Raw genomic sequence first — 18,664 nt, forward strand, 5'->3', positions numbered from 1 at the left:
AGGAAAGGGATGTTATAGGGCTTGTGAGTTCAGGATTTTTAAAATGTTATTACAATGATGTATACATTTAGAAAAATCACATTTTAAATAAAATATGCAAATACTATAGAATTTTTAAAAATCCCTTGAAGTTTGGTTCTTTTTACTTTTACTTTCCTATGAATCATTTGCAAATGATTCCATGCAATGTTGACATTCATTTAAAAAAATAAAGATCCTGTAGCTGTTTAATATGAACACTGTACTTTTTTAGGGGGAAACTGCTTCTTCTGTAAGGTATACCATTTCAAATGTGGTCAAAGAATCTGCACTCTGGACTCTGAAAATACTCAAAACATCCACTGACTGAAACTCAAATACTGTTTGCATGTAACATCTCAATTTGTAGGACACAGTCTCTTCCTTATATATAAATACGGAGCATGGTTAAAAATCCATTTAACTTAAACATAATTTAAGCTCCCCTGTCTTGGTACAAGGAAGAAATTCTCTTCAGCAGCAGTTGTTTGAGCTGACTTTGTTTTATTTTATAAAATGACTCCTGGCTCAAAAACCACTCTTGCTCTGTATTTTGTCTCTTTTTAGAGCTTCTGATTCATCAGGGATAGCAGAGGAATAGACAAAAAAGGGATGAACTGAGTGTATTGTGAGTTAATAAGTGTCATCACACTTTTAAGTTTTACATGCTCTTTTGTTTCAAAATGCAGTTGCTATTAGAATATCGTGGACAGCAAATGCAAGCCTCCTTCAATGTGAAAGAGAGGTAATTTTTTAAGGAACAAAGCAGTTATGTTTAATTCATTTGTGTACAGACTTACAATATTATTGTTTTGACATTCAGGAAATTTCAGTACTTTCTATGTCTTTCTCTAGAACTCAAGTGCTAGTAGGAAAGTCAGCTGATTTTAAGTTACTTAACTGCTATGGCAGTTGAAAATAAAAAATGCCTCTCAACCAGTGGGAAAAACTATGCAGTTCTTTGATTCTGTTCATTCAGAACAGCTTTAAACATGACAAGGTACTTAATGCTATTACCCATTGCCTTGAACATTTTCCCAACACTTATTTTCTGGATTGACCTTTTATCATCATAGAGGTTTGGAGCATGCAACTTTTATAAATCAGGTTCTGAAATGTGTAATTTAATATATAACTAGTCAGGATAGATTATAAATTATAGCAAATAACTGAAGGATATGTCAACTGAAAAATAAATCATGTTTTTGCCTCAGTGAAATAAGAATGCTTACTATTTATGTAAAATTTCTCAGATCCTCTGATGAATAGTATTATAAGCATTAATTATTATTAGTTTTAGTTTTTTCACAATTCTGATAAGAATAATTCTGATAAGAAGAGCAAAAAAATGAAGTGCCATATGGAAGTGTACTTCCTTACTCCAATTCAGGGAAGTGTGAGTCATGGATCTGTTGCAAGTTTGATCCTTGTCCTGTTAAGGTCTGTGACAAACTTTTTACTGGCTTCAGTGGAACTGGGATTGGAGCCGAAATAAAATATCAGGTAATAAAAAACAATGCTCCGTCATTTAAATATATACACTGCAGTGTTGCTGCCAAAATTGATTTATAGAATATTCTATTGTCCTAAACATACTTATTCACATAAAGTAGAATTTCTTTTTGAGACTGGTCTGCATACTTGTAATTTTGACAGCACAGAAAGAGTCCTTGTCTTAGATTACCAGCCTTAAATAAGCTATATTAATAACTTGTAGGAGGTTATTAATGACACTATTTAATTAGTGATCTTGTGGCTTGATTATATGTTCATCTAAACCTTGCTTTTTATATATAAATTTTTAAGCTTTTCTAGCTACAGTCTTACCTGCTGACAGAAGTTTTATTGTGGCTGTCCTCATTTGTTCCATATGGTACAGAGAACAGAAAGGAATCCTCAGGTTTAAAACCTCTTTCAAACATTTAAAACTCTTTCTAGCTATACCTTAAATATCTCTTAATTCATTCCTATCATGTACAAGTTTATCACTATATAATTTTCATAGTCAAGAGCTTGTATTATTTCCCCTTCAAAAATCTTAAGCATAGCAATACTACGCTCTTCATTCAGGTAGTAACTTCTGACTACTTTCAGCTATTCCTGAATTGTGTAAACAGTTAATAAGATGAATTAACAAGAATAACGTATTTCATTTCTCCTTCTACTGATCTGACATAAGCCTTTTGAATGCACTTGTCACTTGTACTTTAATCCTACCTTCATGTTAAGTGTTGCAGTTTGGAGGGGAGTTTTAGCAATACTTAAGGCTCTGCCAGTCTCTACCTTATCTTGCAAAACATTTTCCAATAAATATTTGCAGAAGTTAATCATAACAAAATGTGAATTCAACCTATAATAGAAAGTTAAAAACAAAATTGACAATCCTTTGAAAATATTTTTATAAAGTTGGTAATAGCAAACACTCTTCTTAATGCCTTATAGCACCAATGGAGAAGAAGGGTATGGTTTGTTTTCTTTTAATGTCTTTTTATTTTTTTTCTGCTCTCAGCAACAGTTTCCTACTTTACTGCTCTATTTCACTTAAGTACTTGATGTATGTGAATCTGAGCTAATGTTCTGAATGTGAGCCACAGTCACTGAAGACTCAAGACAAGCCAATTGAAACAGGTATTGTACCCCTCAGTCTTCCTTGGCTCTCAGCAGACCTTTTGTTGAGAAGATTTAACTAACTAAACACTGCAGAAAAATATCCAGTTTCTTGCAGGGTTAGCAAAGTGAGCAAGATCACAAGAGATTGCAATGAGTACCAGAACAAGTATGAAACAGCCAAGTGGGAAGCAGGACTTTGCTTATGGTAGTGGTGGTTTAATCTGAAGTGCAGGTACTCACCGTGCAAGAACAAACTTCCGCAAAGAGGCAGGAAGAATGGATGAGGGTAGCTAGGTAGAGCTGATAATACAGCATTGCTAACACAGACAGCTTTTCTGTTAAGCCCTACTGCTATGTGTTTATTGGGTTTTACTCCTCTGTTAAGGCTACCTTAAGCTTCACCAGAAATAGCTACTTGTATTCAGTATATCGAATGTGAAATTTTAGCTAATAAGATGAATGGCTGGCATAAGGGAAGCCCAAGCCAAGTCTAAAATGTAGAACAGAAAAGAGAATCGGAGTATTAAGGTTGCCATTTTGTCTGGTTTTCTAGAGACTTTTGTCCATCTCCACTGGTAATTTTTGTAACATGCTGACACAACTTACTACGAACACACATTCAATTGTACTTGAATTTTGTAAAACAAATTTCTAATTTACATGAGATTAATTCATAAATAACCATTTTCAAAACCACAGATTTCTTTTGGTAAAGGGAATTACATGGTAGGTTTAGAGTACTGATGCTGCACCCGGATGGCACAGAAAGGCCATCTGCCTGTGCAAACGTCTGTGGAAAATGTGACTTCCTCTGGCAAGGGCATTACGTAGAACAGTTCTAAGTGGTCCTGCAGTGCCTGTACCCATCCTCTCTGCAGGACTGATACACAAACTGTATTGCCACTGTATTGTGGGTAGAGTGTTATTCCTCAAATAGCACATTTTATAGAGCTTCTAGGCTACTGCATGCTGTATAGCAGCATCAGACAAAAAAAACTTAGCAAATAAGTGATGTGACTGACTACACTAAATTAAGCCACACTCTTTTGTCCACAGTAGGAAGAAAATAGTCGCATTTGTGATTTTCCTGCCAACCATATGAGCTGAGCTAGCCAGTTAAACCCTCCTCAGAGAAGAGCAGAATCTCCTTCTGTATTTGAACATCAAATAACCCTTTTTATCAATCAACTGAACTGAGATTTGGAATTCAGCTGGTAGAATGTAGATGCTTCATTCTCATTAAAAAATTTTGAGGAAATAGGATCCAAGTTATTTGAAAATGCCTTGTATGTCCTCTGTTTACAGCACTAGGATTTAAACTGCAGTTCCCAGCTGCAGAAAATAAGGGGTTCATATCCCTATGAATTTCAACAATTCTAGAAATTTGTTCTGTTTTCACATGACGTAGCACTGTCTTACAGGGGTTAGTGATAATAATAATAATAAAAGCTAGCCAAAACTCAGATTAATAAAATTTCTCACCTAGCTTTTAATCTCAGTATCTATTTAATAGAAAGCCAGCCCATTTACTTTAAAACTTTAGCTTTAGATAAGGGTAATTGTTTCTGAACTGGCTAATTAGACAAATTAGCTGATCAAATTGACAAAATACCAAAATGTCAGCAACAGACTATTTCCAGCTGGAAATAGCCTGATAGTAGGTCTTATGATGTACCAAAAAGGTAAGCAATGCTATTTAGGTTAGTTTTAAATTGGAGTTTGCTGTCGAGTCCGTTAAAAGCAAGCCGCTAGAATTTTCACCATGTAGATGCTTTTCTTCTATTTTATCATATAGTACTTTCTCTTTCACATAACTTTGTAATAGCAACTCATTAATTGCTTATATGGAAAACAACAAAATGGTATCAAATGTATTTTAAGCTATTCTTGATGCAGTAGATTTTGTCCATGTTGAAAAATATATACTATCGCCTTTTGCTTTTCATTGAACCTTTCCTTCTGAGTTTTCTTATTGTTCTACCTATCATCTGTTACTGAATGTTTTCCCTTCTCTTATTCCATGCCTATTCACAGTATCCTATTACACACACTCACCTGTTTCTTTTTTATTATTTTTTTTTATTTTTTTATTTATTTATTCTTTATTTTCTGTATATGGCTTCCAATCACTTGGTCCCTTCCCACTCTCAGAAAACCACTCTTCTTAAATGGCTTCCATACTCTCTTCATTCCAATAGCAAGGCCTTTAGCTCCTCTTATCTCTCCTGCTTTCAGTCTTCAGCTCCTCTTTGCATGGCACCTTGACTACAGAAATGCTGAAACAAAGGGAGCCATCACAAATATCCTGCTACCTGCATTCTAGGCACTCCTCAAAGTAAGGTAGTAGTTGGACTTTAAAGTATCAGTAAAAATATTTAAGTCTAGAAATTGATACATTTAAACACCAGTTTTGAAAAGGCCTTCTCACAGATTTTAAAGTTTTAGTGTACTACTTCATTTAGAAAATAAGAAACCTCTGTGGTCACTCAAGTTGTTGTTCAAGCAGCTCCAATTTGAATTCTTAAAGATCAGTAAATATTTAACATATATCAAATGTTAAATATCCAGTATTTAATCTTAAATATCCAGCATGGGTGTGATACAAATGATAATATCTAAAAAGAGTTAAACTACAATACTTGTTAAAACAGGAGTTTCAGAGTGAAGTCTTTATTTAAGTTTTTCTTTTTCCTATGCTTCATTGCACATTTCTCCTACTTACCTTGCTAATGCTGTTATTCACTAGATCCCTCGGTGAATCAATTCAATGTACTCTTAGAGAAGAAACGTGGAGTTTTCTGGTGAACTGTTGAGTTGAATCAGCTTAAGCATCAGTGTTAGTGTCTTAGAAAGTGTAGAACAACATGGCCAGAGGCAGGGTTAGGAGGCAACATGAGGGAAACGATCACTTTCCTTTCTGTTCAGCCATCTCCTGTAAGGGCCATGATTTAGTAGATGTTCTGCGTGAAAATCATAATTAATACCCTGGAGAGTCCTACAGACTTTGCTTCATTTGACTGTGAATTTACCTAGGCTTTTTCACTGCGCAAATGCACTGATATATGTATAAAGAAATGCAGAGAAAGAAAGCATCTGTTCTGAGACTTCAAGATAAGGTGTGTCCTTTGAAAGGTTCCCTAGTTACACATTTGTGAATTTCTAGCTTTATGTTTAAAGAGGCCATGTGCCCAATTAAATGCAGAATCAAATCTGTTATGCAAATGCAACTTCCTGCTTTGGTTACAATCATAATTAAAAAAAAAAAAAAAAAGGCCAGTAATAAATAGTAGACCAAGACTCTTGTTATTACTGCATAACATCCAATTTACTTACCCATTACTATTTACAGAAGATAGCACAGTCTGGTACAAACAAAGCCTGCACAAAAGTAAATGCCCATCAGCACTCAGTAGAGAAAGAAGCGGCAGTAGTTTTATTTCTCATTCTTCTTAGAATCTGGTAGCTAGTTAGTCCTAGTTCAGCTTTTGCCTGAACTTCAAATTTCAGCTGATACATTCAAATTATGCGGATATTTTTGTCTCTGAAACATTAATACTCAAAAGAGAATATGTGAAAAATCTCTGAAATATAATTTTTAGTGAATCTTGAGGATTCACTCTCTCAGCATAAGGCTAATTGTTAAGCATTTCCATACCTTTTGCTGAAAAATAAAGGATCTGCCACTGCAAACTAACCACAAAGATATTTGTAGCAAACTATTTGTGATAATGCAATAGTTCCAAAATAAGGTACTGCTATGAATTGAAATACAATCCTTTTTTGTCCACTGTCAGCAATCAAGTTGTAATCTCAGACTTGCAGTTAACTGCATGCCATGCCTTCCACCTTTCTTCCATCAACAGCAGCTGAAGCCAATGATCAGCTTGCTGTATGTAGCATGTGCATCTGACTTTACTCTTCTTCCCTGATTCTTTTCAGACCATCAAAACTGCACTAAAGCACTGTAAAGATTTTGCTGAAAAAAGTTTGAAAATTTAGCTGAAATCTTTTTTAATATAAGAAAAAAATATTGCTGCTTAAACATGAAGAGTTGGGGCAAGACCAAAGTCAGGCATCTCCTATTATGGACAGGAAAGGACATCTCCTATTAAGGAAAGGACAGGAGCAACACCCTCTATAAAAGACGACGACATAGGAGGAAAACTCTGTGAAAGCCTTGTAGCCTTTTTACCTGCAATAAGAAGGATGCAAAAAGCACAGGCCACAATTGTGTGCGCTTTGAAGAATTGCCTCCTTCAGTAACACCTGCTGTCTCATGCACAAGAACCCCAAGTACTACTATTCTGGTATTTAACACCTGTGGCACTGTTAAAACTGTAAAATACCATGTAGCCTTCTGCCTGTACAGTGCTGCTGATCAATCTTACACGTACACAACATCCAAAATACTCAATCACACTCAGCAGATACCTGGCTGATAATTTTCCATTAATATGGGGAATAATAGCACATTAGGCAACTAAAATGTTACTATCTGGTGTATTCAACAATGAAGGCATTCCATTCATTCATAGCACTTGCAGTCTGAACTAGGTTTTACAAAAATGACAGTATTGTCCCTGTTATATGTTCACCTTTTCTATAGGCTTTATCTGTATTTATTTTCCTGTCTATGACTAAAAATGCCATCTATCTTGTGTAGAAATTGCTCCCTTAATTTCATTTGTTGATTTTTGAAACCCTCCTCACAAGCCTCTCCATTCTTCCTGAACTGCTTCACAGTCCCAGCAATGACATGAAACTATTCCTAAGTCAACACTTGCCATTCAAGAAAAAAAAAAAGGAGCTGTAGGAAGAGGCACTATCTTCTTTTAAACCTCCATAAACAAATGGAAAAAGCAGACATGTTCAAGCTCAGATAAGTAAATAAATCAGTGCAAGCTGTAGTATTATTGTGGCTCTGGACTTGTGATTGTTATATTAATTTTAATCATGATCGTGTCACAGACAGCTGTAAATGACACAACAGTTTGATCCTGCATTTCATTTGGCATATGGTCACTTTAAATATAAAACTAGGCCTTTAAAAGTGATATTGCTGATAAGCATTAAATTAGTTAAAACAGCAGTAAAAAAAAGAAAGGGAGGAGGAAAAAAGAAAACAAAAGTTTAATTAGGAGGAAGAGTGTATTAGCTAACATAGTTCTATATCAGAGCTGGCCTGATTCTGGGTAAGCTGAGTAAGTCTCGGTAAACAGTCAGAGGAGCCTGCTACTGCCAATGTAGGTATATCTTCAAGTACATCCAGACTTTACAGAGATTTCTGCACTTCAAGCATGACACAAGCCAAGTCAATGTCTCATGACCAAAAGAAAAAAGTTTCCTGGTCTTTCTTGTCATCTCCTTCCTTCCCCAGCTGCTTCTGGCTGCATGCTACCACTGCTTGCTTTGAGCCAGCATTCATTTGATAGAAGGCTCGGTTCAATGAAATCACAGAAAAATGATCTGTAGAAAAAGCAATCCTTCTGTTGCCAGATGAGAGAATTTACAGCTCACTTTGTGGCCAGAGCTGGTGGCAGGCAGCCTGCTCTGCTGGGAGTGGGAGGATGAAGCAGGGAAGGAGGAAGGAAGAAGACGACTGTCTCCTCTAAGTGTCAACAAGCTGCTAGGTATGGGAGCCAGACTGTGAAACTGTACCCTAGGGCAGCACTCTATGCTGCAGTGCTGAGACCTTAGGCAGACAATTACCATTTAAGTGTCACCGTAAGTACTTAAATCTGTGCCTGAGTGTCTCTTAGCTATGGCACATTTTTCCTCTGCAAAGAATTTGTTATTATTGTTCTAGAGGAAGACTGTTCATTTGGGGAGAGGAATAAGCAACAGAAATTCATACACTGTTCCAGGCTGGTATGCTGCACAGATTATGTTACAATATTTTAATTTAAAAATTTGCCTGCTTTCTTAATGAAAGAAAAAAAATCCATAATTTGCCTCCATAGAGTACAAAACTTTATTAGCTTTTGTTTCAGTAAAATATATTTTTAACTTTTAAGTCTCATTACTGGTCATAAGCACTCAACAGTTATGAAATACAGTTCTGGTTGTGTTAAAGACAGATGAAGCTCAGTTAGAATAGACAGTCATAGAATTAGTACGGTTGGAAGGGACTTCTGGAGATCATCCAGTCCAACCCTCAAGCAAGTGGCCCATACGCAGATTGACCCCGCAACCTTGGCATTATTAGCACCAAGCTCTAACCAACTAAGCTAAACCTTCCTAACTGAGTCCCTAGATAGTACATAACTTCTGTGTTTGAAACAGAAGCATTCCTCACTACACATGACAGGAATAAAAATGTTTTCAGCTAACATTCAGAATCATGCATATATCTAATATGACTTTTAAAAACACATCTTAATATACATATTTTAATTACACATTAAAATAACATATGCAGTTACCAGGATCTATCAAAGGATTCTTTCATCAGAGAGACCTTAGAGAAAAGCTCTGAATACTAAGTATCATGAGACACCAATATACTATTAAAAGTACTTAAACATTCTGTTGTCATCTTACAAAACAACGTTACAAAATACCTTTTTGTAACAAAGAAAACGCACAACCTTCAGTGCATCTTTCCTAGACAGAGGATGAAAAAAGGCAGCAGGGATCAGTTTAAGGAGAAAACTATACAAGTCTCAAAGGCTGGCCTCAGGACAAGTAAATTTATCTCATGTATTGGAAACGCAAACAACCGGATAAACTGACTTTATCCAGTGATTATGGACATCAAGTGATGAGGGTTTGTCTACTCTGCCTCTACTGCAGCTACTTACAAGAAGTTAAACTTAAAAACAGCTGTCACAACTTCTGTTTCGCTCAACTTCCATTACTAGTCTACTACAAGATGATCCACTCCTGCTATATTCAGGGAAACATTGTGTCTATTGTATATCGATACTTAGTTCATTTAATGATCTGAACTACTTTGTATATGTCTCCCTGCCTGTAAATCTAGGCTGGTGTTTGTGGTTTGTCCTTTCTTAGGCAATATGATTTACAGTCATATATCTAACAGTATTAACATAAATATTTTCTCTTTAGAGAAACAGCCTTGTCATTATTTTAGAAGCACTGTATAAAATAATGGTAGTTTTACTATTTATTAATATGCTATTCCAAATTCCTGGCAAGAAACTTTAATATTTTAGTAGCCCTACATTAACACACTCATTCTCGAAAACCAAACACTACAGCTAGGTAGAAAAGGCATTGTCTGGCATTTAGGTCCCTGTATAACTCTTTTTTGAGGCTCACTCGAAGGAAACAATGAACTGTAACTATCATATTATAATGGAGATTAGCTGAGATCCTGCAGGGAAATCAAAGAAAAACTGTAAGTCCTTCCCTGATGGAAGGGAAGCAGTGTAAGTGCTTGAGCATTAGCATAAAACTGGAGTCATTTTCTGTCAACAAGCCTAGTTCACATGTAAAACAGTAACCCTTGTGTTTCTCAGGGAGAGAAGGTCCCCTGCCCCCCACTGCACACACGTAGGCTCTTCCAGCTGCCAGCAATACAGGTGCTAACTTATGCAAATACAAGGAAAACTCACTCTGCTGGTTTATGTCTTTGGTACACTTCTTTTCTTCTCCTTACTCCTCTCTCTGCCTTGGCTTCTTGGTGACTTAATTCAGTCTTTTCAGTGCGACTTTCACACTTACCTCTTTCTACCAGTCAGAGGCCATATTTCTTCCTCTAGTTGACCTTGCTGCTCCTTGAAACTAAGCATGACAAAATCAAACTTTAGCTTTACTCCTAGAATCTCTTACTTTACCATTTTCTCATTTAATATTGATCACATCCTCATTCAAGCATTAAGATTTTGAATTATGACACTCGTTTTCACATCTAATCTGATTAACTATAGTTAAAAAGTTTCTAGATCTGCATTTCACTGCAAAAAATCAGTTTACTCTGTCGTTTGATGTTGCCTGGTGCACTACAAACTAACTTTTCGAGGTATTTATTTAATAATTAGCATATTCCTTTCTCTTCGGAGCACATCAACACCTTCAGGAGCACTCACTTTTATCTTTAAATCTCATCGTTACTTTTCAAGCCTTGCCTAGTCTTCAGAGCTTATTCTTCCTGCTCATCTCAGCCGACGTAGGTGCTGCCCCCGGCTCTCCGCGGGGACGGTACAAGGGCATCATTCACCCACTATCCTCCCCTCCACCTAAAATCCCTTTCATCCACCTTGCCCTCTACAGTTGATGCTCATTTCACGCTTTCATTTCAACAAAGACCTGGCCAAAGATGTGACAATTTACTGTTTATGTGCAAGACGATTTAGAATATTATTTTTTTTTTTGTTGATTCCTCTCTTCAGTTTCCTCATGGTCTTCATTTGGCTAATTCTGACTCCAGGCCTGCCACGATTTATTTATGATGAACATACAACTCTTTTAGAAAGCTCTGATAGAAATACCTAGAAGATCAGATGCTTTCAGTTTATGTAAAAGAAAAAAAAAAAGTCTGCCAAAGGACTGGGCTTTTTCATTTAATCTCTGTAAATCATCATCAAAGCGATGATGACTGGACACAGGCTTGGCGCAGTAAGCCAAGAAATTGCTTTGGGTTGTTCTGAGCCCTCCTACCTTAAAGGAGGCACGGACATAAGCGCCCTGTGAGCGCCAGGAGCTCCTCAGGGACACCCCCTCGAGCTCGTGCTTCTCCAGCTGAAGAGGCCTTTAAGAGCCCGGGGGTCTCGCTGAGGAACGAAAGCGGGGCGGCACCGCGCCCAGTGGCGCGGCCTCCCGAGGGCCGTTTCGCACCCGCCGTGGCCACTAACGGGCAGCAGGTCGCCCCTCCCCCCGCCGTTTCCGCGGGGCGGGGCGGGGCGGGGCGCGTCACGTGGCGGCGCCGGGGGCGTCACGTGGCCGCCGCGGGCCGGGGAGGGGGCAGCGGCCGTTGCCGGGGGGCGGCAGTTAACACCTGCTGGCCGCGCGCGCGCGCGCGCCTCGCGCCCCTCACGGAGCCTCCGCGAGGACGAGCGCCGCCGGCGCCGCGCCGCGGCGGGGCAGCGCAGCGCACGGCAGCGCAGGGCGAGCCGCCGCCGCCGCCCAAATCGCTTTACAAAACGCTCCCGGTGAGGCAGCCTCCCCGCCTCGGGGCAGGAGCCGGGGTAAGTGAGCGGCGGGCGGCTGGCCCGGCCCGCTCCCGGCCGCGGCCCAGCCCGCCGCCCTCCATCTTGTCGGCGCCCCGCGGGGCCGTAGCCGCGAGGCCGGGCCGGGGCCCGCGGCGCTGCCCCGCCGCTGACGCCACGCCGCGGAGATGCCGCTTCCCTCACCAGGAACAAGATGGCCCCGCCCCGGCCCCTCCAACAAAGCGCCAGCGCTTCGCTTGACACTGCCCCGCCGAGCGCTGCGCCCGCGGCGAAACCGGCCGCGCCGCGCCGCCCGGCCGCCCCCGCCTTCAGCCTCTTCCCCCGGCGGCGGCGGCAGCGGCCGCCGCCCCCCGCCCCGCTCCGCTCCGCTCCCGCCGCCGGCAGCCCCCGTCAAGCGGCGGCCGCCCGCGCCCCAGTCACAGACCTCCTCCCCCCGGCGGGGCGGCGGCGGCCTCCCTGCCCCCGGCCGCGGAGCCGGGGCCCGCGGGCCCCCGTGCGCGCCGGCGGGGAGGTGCATCCTGGGAAAGAGCAGCCCGACATGGGTCCCCGCCTGGCCGCCTCGCAGCCCCCGCCGCCGCCTCCGCCGCGCCGCCCGCCCGCCGCCCCCCGCCGCTGAGCGGGAGGGAGGGGAGGCAGGGCAGGGCAGGGGGCCGGGACGCGGCGGCCGGGCCCGCGCCGGGGAGGGGGCCGCGGCGCCGCCCGCCCCGCATGAGGCGCGGGGGGGCCGCTCCCACCCGCCCCGCTCGGTCCCCGCCGCCGCCCTGCGCGCACGGCCCCAGCGGAGCCCCCGCCGCCGCGGCCCGCTCCCTGCCCCCATGATGGACAGGAACTACCCGCCGGCTCCCAGCTTCGCCGACCCCCTGGCCCCGGCCGCCGCGCAGCCCGCCGCCGCCTGGGCCTACGAGCGCGGCGCCGGCAGCCTCAAGCCCAGGTGAGGAGGGTCCGCCGGGGGGCTGCGCCAGGCAAGGCCGGGGCCTGCGCCGCGGCCTGGCCGGCGGGCGGAGGCGGCCGAGGGCTCCCCTCCTCCGCGCCCGGCGGGCCGAGCGGCGAGGGCGGCGCGGCCGGGGGCCAGCGGGGCCCTGCGGCGCGGCGAGGGCGGCGCGGCCCGCGCGGGCGGCCCGGCCGCCACCTCGGCTCCCCACGCGGGGGCACGGCGGCGGCGCCGCGCGGGGGCGCCGCGCGGGGCGGGCTCCCCGGTGCCCCCCAGGCGGCGCGGCGCGGCGGCGGCCCTGGGCCCGCGGGTGCCTGCGCGGGCGCGCCGACGCCTCCGCTCCGCCCGGCGGGCCGTGCTGGGCTGCGGCGCGAGTTCAAGAGTTCACGCTCGGCGGCCTGGCTGCGCCGCGGGGCCCGGCGCCGGGCCCGGCCGCGGCGGGGCAGCGCGGGCGCCGCGCGAGGGACAATGCTGCGGCGGCGCGGGGCGCCCGGTGCCCCCCGCCTGCGCCGGGAGAGGGCAGCGCCGCTGCCTGTGGTCCCGCCGGGTCTCTGCATTAGCATCTTCCTTGGCCTCCTGTGTTTTAGTCTTGTTTTAACCTGGTTGAGGTCTGGGTTTTGTTCTGAATCACTCTTTTCAGGCATACAGAGCCTCTTCTTAGCTAAAACTTGTTCCGGATGATTCGGTCCCACGGAGAGTCTTTTAAAGTGCCGGGAAGTGCAAAGATGGGGGATATCTTACTGGCTTCGGATTGCTTTTTGGTTGTGTAGTTCTGCCAATGTAAATGAATATTTTCTAAGTAATGGGCTTTTGTTATTGCACGCTATTTATATCTGCAGTTCTAGCCTATGTAGTGTTTAAAGGTAAGGTAAGGTCTTAGGGTAAAAATCTAAGGTCAAAATAGGTGTGCCTATAGATGATTTTGTATTGATCGCTGCAAGCAGTTACATGTGTGTTCTGATCTGTCTGATAAGATTAATAGATTATCAAGTCGGAAGTACTGCAGTCATCTAGTCTAACATCTTCATGATGCAGGCTGTAGGACTTTTTCCTCAATTTGTGTTTGAAACTAGAGTTTATGTTTGAGAGAAGGTAGAGTTAAAAATTGCCAGTGAGGCAGGATTCAACACAATTCTTGGTAAAATACACTACAAATGACTGATTTGCATTTTATTTCTTATTTGTGATCTGATGATGGCTACTTTCAGCTTTTAGCCACAGAATCTTGATACACCTTCATCAACATTGATGATCCCACTCTCATGTTTCCCCAATTATAAATTCTTCTGAATTTTGGTTAATTTGTTGCTTAATGTTCTCTTTATTAAGAAAAACAAGTTTCTGAAGTTTTTTGCTAGCCATTTCCTCAGTTTTCTTCTGGATCCCGTCCGGTTTACTGTCATCCTTCTTGAATTGTGGACATTGCATTTTAGAAGCAACCAAGTCAATGTTAAATAAGAAATAATAGGATCTCTCTAGATTGCCTGTTTCACAGAGGAATTCAAGGGCTAGAGCGTTGCTCCATAAAGTTATGCTTAGCCAAGTTCTCTGCCTGCATGGCAAGATAAGGTCTCTTAACTGTCTTTCTGATCTTTCTCCCTAATCAATGAATTACTTTAGGTCATGTTAAAATGGAAAGAGGAAGACAGTGGCATGTCCCTTTTATATCACTCTCCTAATTTTCAGGACCTACTGAGCAACATGTCATCTATTCCTTGAGGAAGCTTTGTATTTTCCAGGTCATTGATAAAAATCTTTATTGCAGGACAAGGAATGGATCAGCCTGGATCTTAGAAGAAACACAACTGCTTGATGATTATTTTCTATGTTAAAAAAAAAGTCTCTGGTTTAAAAACATAACTGTAATCTATTTAATGATTTCTATGTTAATATTATTTTGTTAATCTCTTAATTAAATTGGCATGCAGAACAGTGCCTGCTACTTTTACCAATCGGACTGTTAATCTAATTTAAAAAATCAAATTAGTATCACTAAATCCATTCTGGATATAACAATGTTTATGTATAGTTTAGGAAGTAAGGGCAAGAAGATCTTGCTTTCATTTCCCAAAAGTTTCATCTTGACTCTGTGTAGCTGATAAAAGATACATTTAAAAATGTGTTGACTGAAATGTTTTAACCTCCCTTCCCCCCTCCCCAACTGTAGCTGACGCAGGGAAGCTTGTATCAAACATAATACCTGCCTAGAGTTCTTTCTTAGAGTTCCTGCCAATTTATTGAGAATTAAAATGTGGCGTACTCTGTTTTCACTAAGATTTTAAAATTTGAACCATATTTGTTAGAATGTTAAATTTCTTTTTGTCCTAGTCTGGGCTCGCATAGGTGTTTCTATTTCCTCTGCTACTGATAAATATTTGTCTTGATATGGATAGAGTCAGTTGGTCAGGAATTGGGATGCAAGAGTCGTGAGTATCACTGCCAAGGCCTGTATCAGCCTAGAAGCAAATCATGAACATACAGATGTACTGTAATGGAATATGCTGTCAGTATTCTAAACCTTTATTATAGATTGCTTCACATTTTTCAAAGTGGAATTTTTGTTTGTGGTTGACAAGTAGTCTTCTAAACAGCAGAAGCAGCATTAATCTGATGTTGAATAAAAAAATGGTGTCAAGTTAACCTGGTACTTGTTTGAAAAGAATTGAGCCTTTCTTTACGTGATATAGATAACAAGATTTCATTCAAGGTATTCTGATATTTATGCTGTTGCAGGCTATGTTCCTTTGTTCAGTCTTAGCTCATCAAAATGATTTCTCCTCCCAACTAGCATTACTCCTGTCTTCCCTGCACTTAACTTCAGCCATCTGGTTTTTATCCTGCTCCTTATTTCTTGCAGGCACTGTTTTGTCTGTGTAATGGCACTATTCCTATCAACTGAAAGGAAGTGTGTGCTGGTGTATTATAAGGACATTGGTAGCAGGCCTGCTGTGACATAGCTTTTCCCATAGAATAGGAAAAGATAGTGAAATGAGGATTGGAAATGATGGAAATCAATTGAAATGAATCATCACATTAACTGAACAGCATTCATTCACTGTTTAGGAGTGTGCTTGGGCCGTGCAACTAAGTCAGCTCTATAGCAGGGAGCTGAAAGGGGTTGTCATTAGTGTTCCCCCACTCTTATTTTAGACTGTCAGCATCTTGAAGGAATTCTTGCTGAATGTATTGACAGACTGCAAAGCTTGATCCTTTTCTGTAGTTGTAGGAAAACCGTACTTCCATGCTGAAACTCTTTTTTGTGGAACAATCTAAAGCTAGTCTTGTATTGAATAGCAAATATGCATATCACACTCACTTGTTACTTGCTCAAGAAAAACTTGCTCCCCAAAATATGGGAAAATGCAGTAGTCTGAAAGACTGTCACAATTGCTTGGAAATAAAAATGGAGTAGGACGATGACTGATGAGGTTTCTCGTTGTTTGAGTACATGTCTGCTTTACCGTGCTTCTAGGTTTTCATTCAGAGAAGGATTTTTGGTAGTGGTGGGAGCTGATTGCGCTTTTTTTTTTTTTTTTTTTTTTTTTAGCTGAGTTCTTAAGATCTGAATCTTGTGTTATATGTGGTTGGATGACAGACACGGTTCTTTTGTTGTTACTTTAAACTTTTTGGAGACTGTCATGATCTCTTATGTCTCTTCTAGCCTTGTAATACTTGTCCACCTCTGCCTTGTCCAGACACTTTATTTTTTATATCATCTAATTGAAAAAAATTGCATTAGATAACACTGACATTTAGTTAATGCAGCTTATATCTGTAGCAGCTAATCTAAGATAACAAATTAGTTACAGTAATAGTTTATATGAGAAGTTACCCAAGTGGGAGACTTAAGCTTTCACGATACACAGGTATGATGACTTATGTTTTTGCATAGCTGTCAAACTAATGATTATTGTGACAACTCTGTGATAGTTATGATTTAGTTAAGGCTCATCAATTTTAAATTCTAATAGATTTTTGCCTAGCTGTATAAACTGAAGAAAAATAAGATAAATAACATATTTTAGAAAAACAGAGCATTTTATTTCATCAAGTGAAATTAATCTGAAAGGTGAAAACAGTTAATTGTTAAATGCATTTCCTACTATCAGTTCCCTATGGCATGATATTTCAAATTTGAAAACTAAAGCTCGCATATTGAATATATTTAGAAGACTTGCTGTTTAAATAAAAAGATGCAGAAGGATTAAATAACTTTATAAACACATACATAAGTAGGTCACCTTTTAATCTTACCAAACTCACTGTCATAATTTAAAGTTAGAACATTTACACACACAAAATAAAGCACAAATATTCCATGGTGTAACAGAGTTGTCTCACAATGACTTAATAGCTTTTATCTATTTTTAATGTATTTATTTATTTATTTTAGGGCTATATTCAGTACACCCTAAAATAATAGTTGTGACAAGGTCAAAGATTGAATGAGTAAAGAGACTGAGTGCATTCTTGCTATATATGCCTCAGCTTTTCACAGATGTAGATGTAGAGTCATCTTTAAAAACCTTTACTAAGGCTTCAAAATGAGTCAAACAACATTTGGAATTACGTTCCACTTACCTGGCTAAGATTTTAATGACAACTTTTCATGAATCAGCATTTGATGTCCTTTACTGCAGTAAGGCATGACGGCATAAGGAGGCGTGCAGGAGGAATGAGTTAAAACTTAATCTGAGGGTGCAGTTACATGAGATGGCTGAACTTGCTGCTCAGGCTCAGTGCTGCTGAAAGGGGCTCCCTTCCTCCCCTGGCCTCGCGTTGGCTTTGGTGTTTGTGCAACTGCATAGGGAGCTGATTTAATTTGTTAATCCATGAGAAAACTAACCTAAGAAGATGAATAGCTTTCTCTTGAACTGGAAGGTTGCATTGGCTTATTCATGCTGTCAGAGAGGAATCAAAGGTGGCACAAGGGGATGGCAGAGGGAGCAGGGAGAAGGGCTCTGAGGAGCCAGCTGGGCAGCGTGGGAAGGCAGTCTGCCCTGCAAGGTCCCAGCAGCTGTCAGGTGGGCTCAGCCCTGTCATATAACCACCTTCAGCCAGTCTTCCACCCAAATTTTACAGTCTCAGCTCCCTGTGAAGAGATGTTACTAAGTATCCATCGTAGTTCAACCCTTGACCTCTCCTGAGGCTATCTAGAATGGTATTTCAGATGTGAGTGCTTTCCTGTGGAACCAAGAACTTCACCACAGGTTACTGAACGTATTTTTTTCTGAAAGAAATGGTGTTTGTATTCTGTCACCTGTGCAAAAAGTCATTCAGTTCCATATGTGTATCTTTCATCCTGCTAATTTAAGCCTAAGCATTTATTTTCTACAGCTACAGAACCAACCTTTTCCTTATATTTCTTCTGTATGTTTGCCCACCTTTTATTTTTGGAGATGCTGTTGATTCTGGCTTGATGCTTTCATAGAAAGGAGGTTGTTTCTAGAAAAATCTTTGTTCTTGTTAGGAAAAAGCACCTATGACTAGATTATATTCATTCCAAACAATACTAGAGCTCTGTATTTTCCTTGGATTTTTATGATTTCTTTTATTTCATCCAAGCATTCACAACTTTGCGTGTCAAAAAGTAATTTTGTTTCCTGAGTGCCTATTCCATAGCTTTAAATGAGTAAAATACAGTTAAAAGACAGAATGTTAATATTCTCTCTTAAAACTTTTCTTAGCCCTAAGTGTGACAGAAGTAACTTTGAGCACCATGCACAATTCAGTAGTCTTTCCAGCAAGGCATATCTTGCCTTGCAATGAAAGACAAACAGAAAGGAGAATTCATAGAATTTTTAAGCAGAAGGAAGTAATGTGCTTGGAGAGGACTGAACTCTTAATAAGGACTAAATTTACTTACCTTTCTGGGCAGGTTTCATAGTTTTATTTTTATTTCTGTTACTCTTTCTGCCACCTTTTTTTACATCACTTCTTTGTTTTCTTACTGTATAAACTATTATGTATCAAT

General features: G+C 41.3%; 1 protein-coding gene across 2 annotated transcripts in view; it reads left to right on the forward strand.

The window, feature by feature from the left end:
- Positions 1-11,680: 11,680 nt before the first annotated feature.
- Positions 11,681-18,664, forward strand: part of QSER1 (glutamine and serine rich 1) — a 47,785-nt gene continuing 40,801 nt past the window's right edge. Inside the window, exon 1 of one of the 2 annotated variants that reach the window (XM_062575828.1) lies at positions 11,681-11,777. Coding sequence is in view for 1 of the 2 variants with exons in the window: in XM_062575826.1 (XP_062431810.1) it covers positions 12,575-12,690 (116 nt within the window). In the remaining variant the exon portion in view is untranslated. Of the gene's footprint in view, positions 11,778-12,520; positions 12,691-18,664 lie in introns of those variants that run through there. The other variant, XM_062575826.1, reaches the window with a different exon arrangement.

The sequence above is a fragment of the Rhea pennata genome, chromosome 5, assembly GCF_028389875.1.
Source record: "Rhea pennata isolate bPtePen1 chromosome 5, bPtePen1.pri, whole genome shotgun sequence".
In the NCBI taxonomy this organism is placed as follows: Eukaryota; Metazoa; Chordata; class Aves; order Rheiformes; family Rheidae; genus Rhea; species Rhea pennata.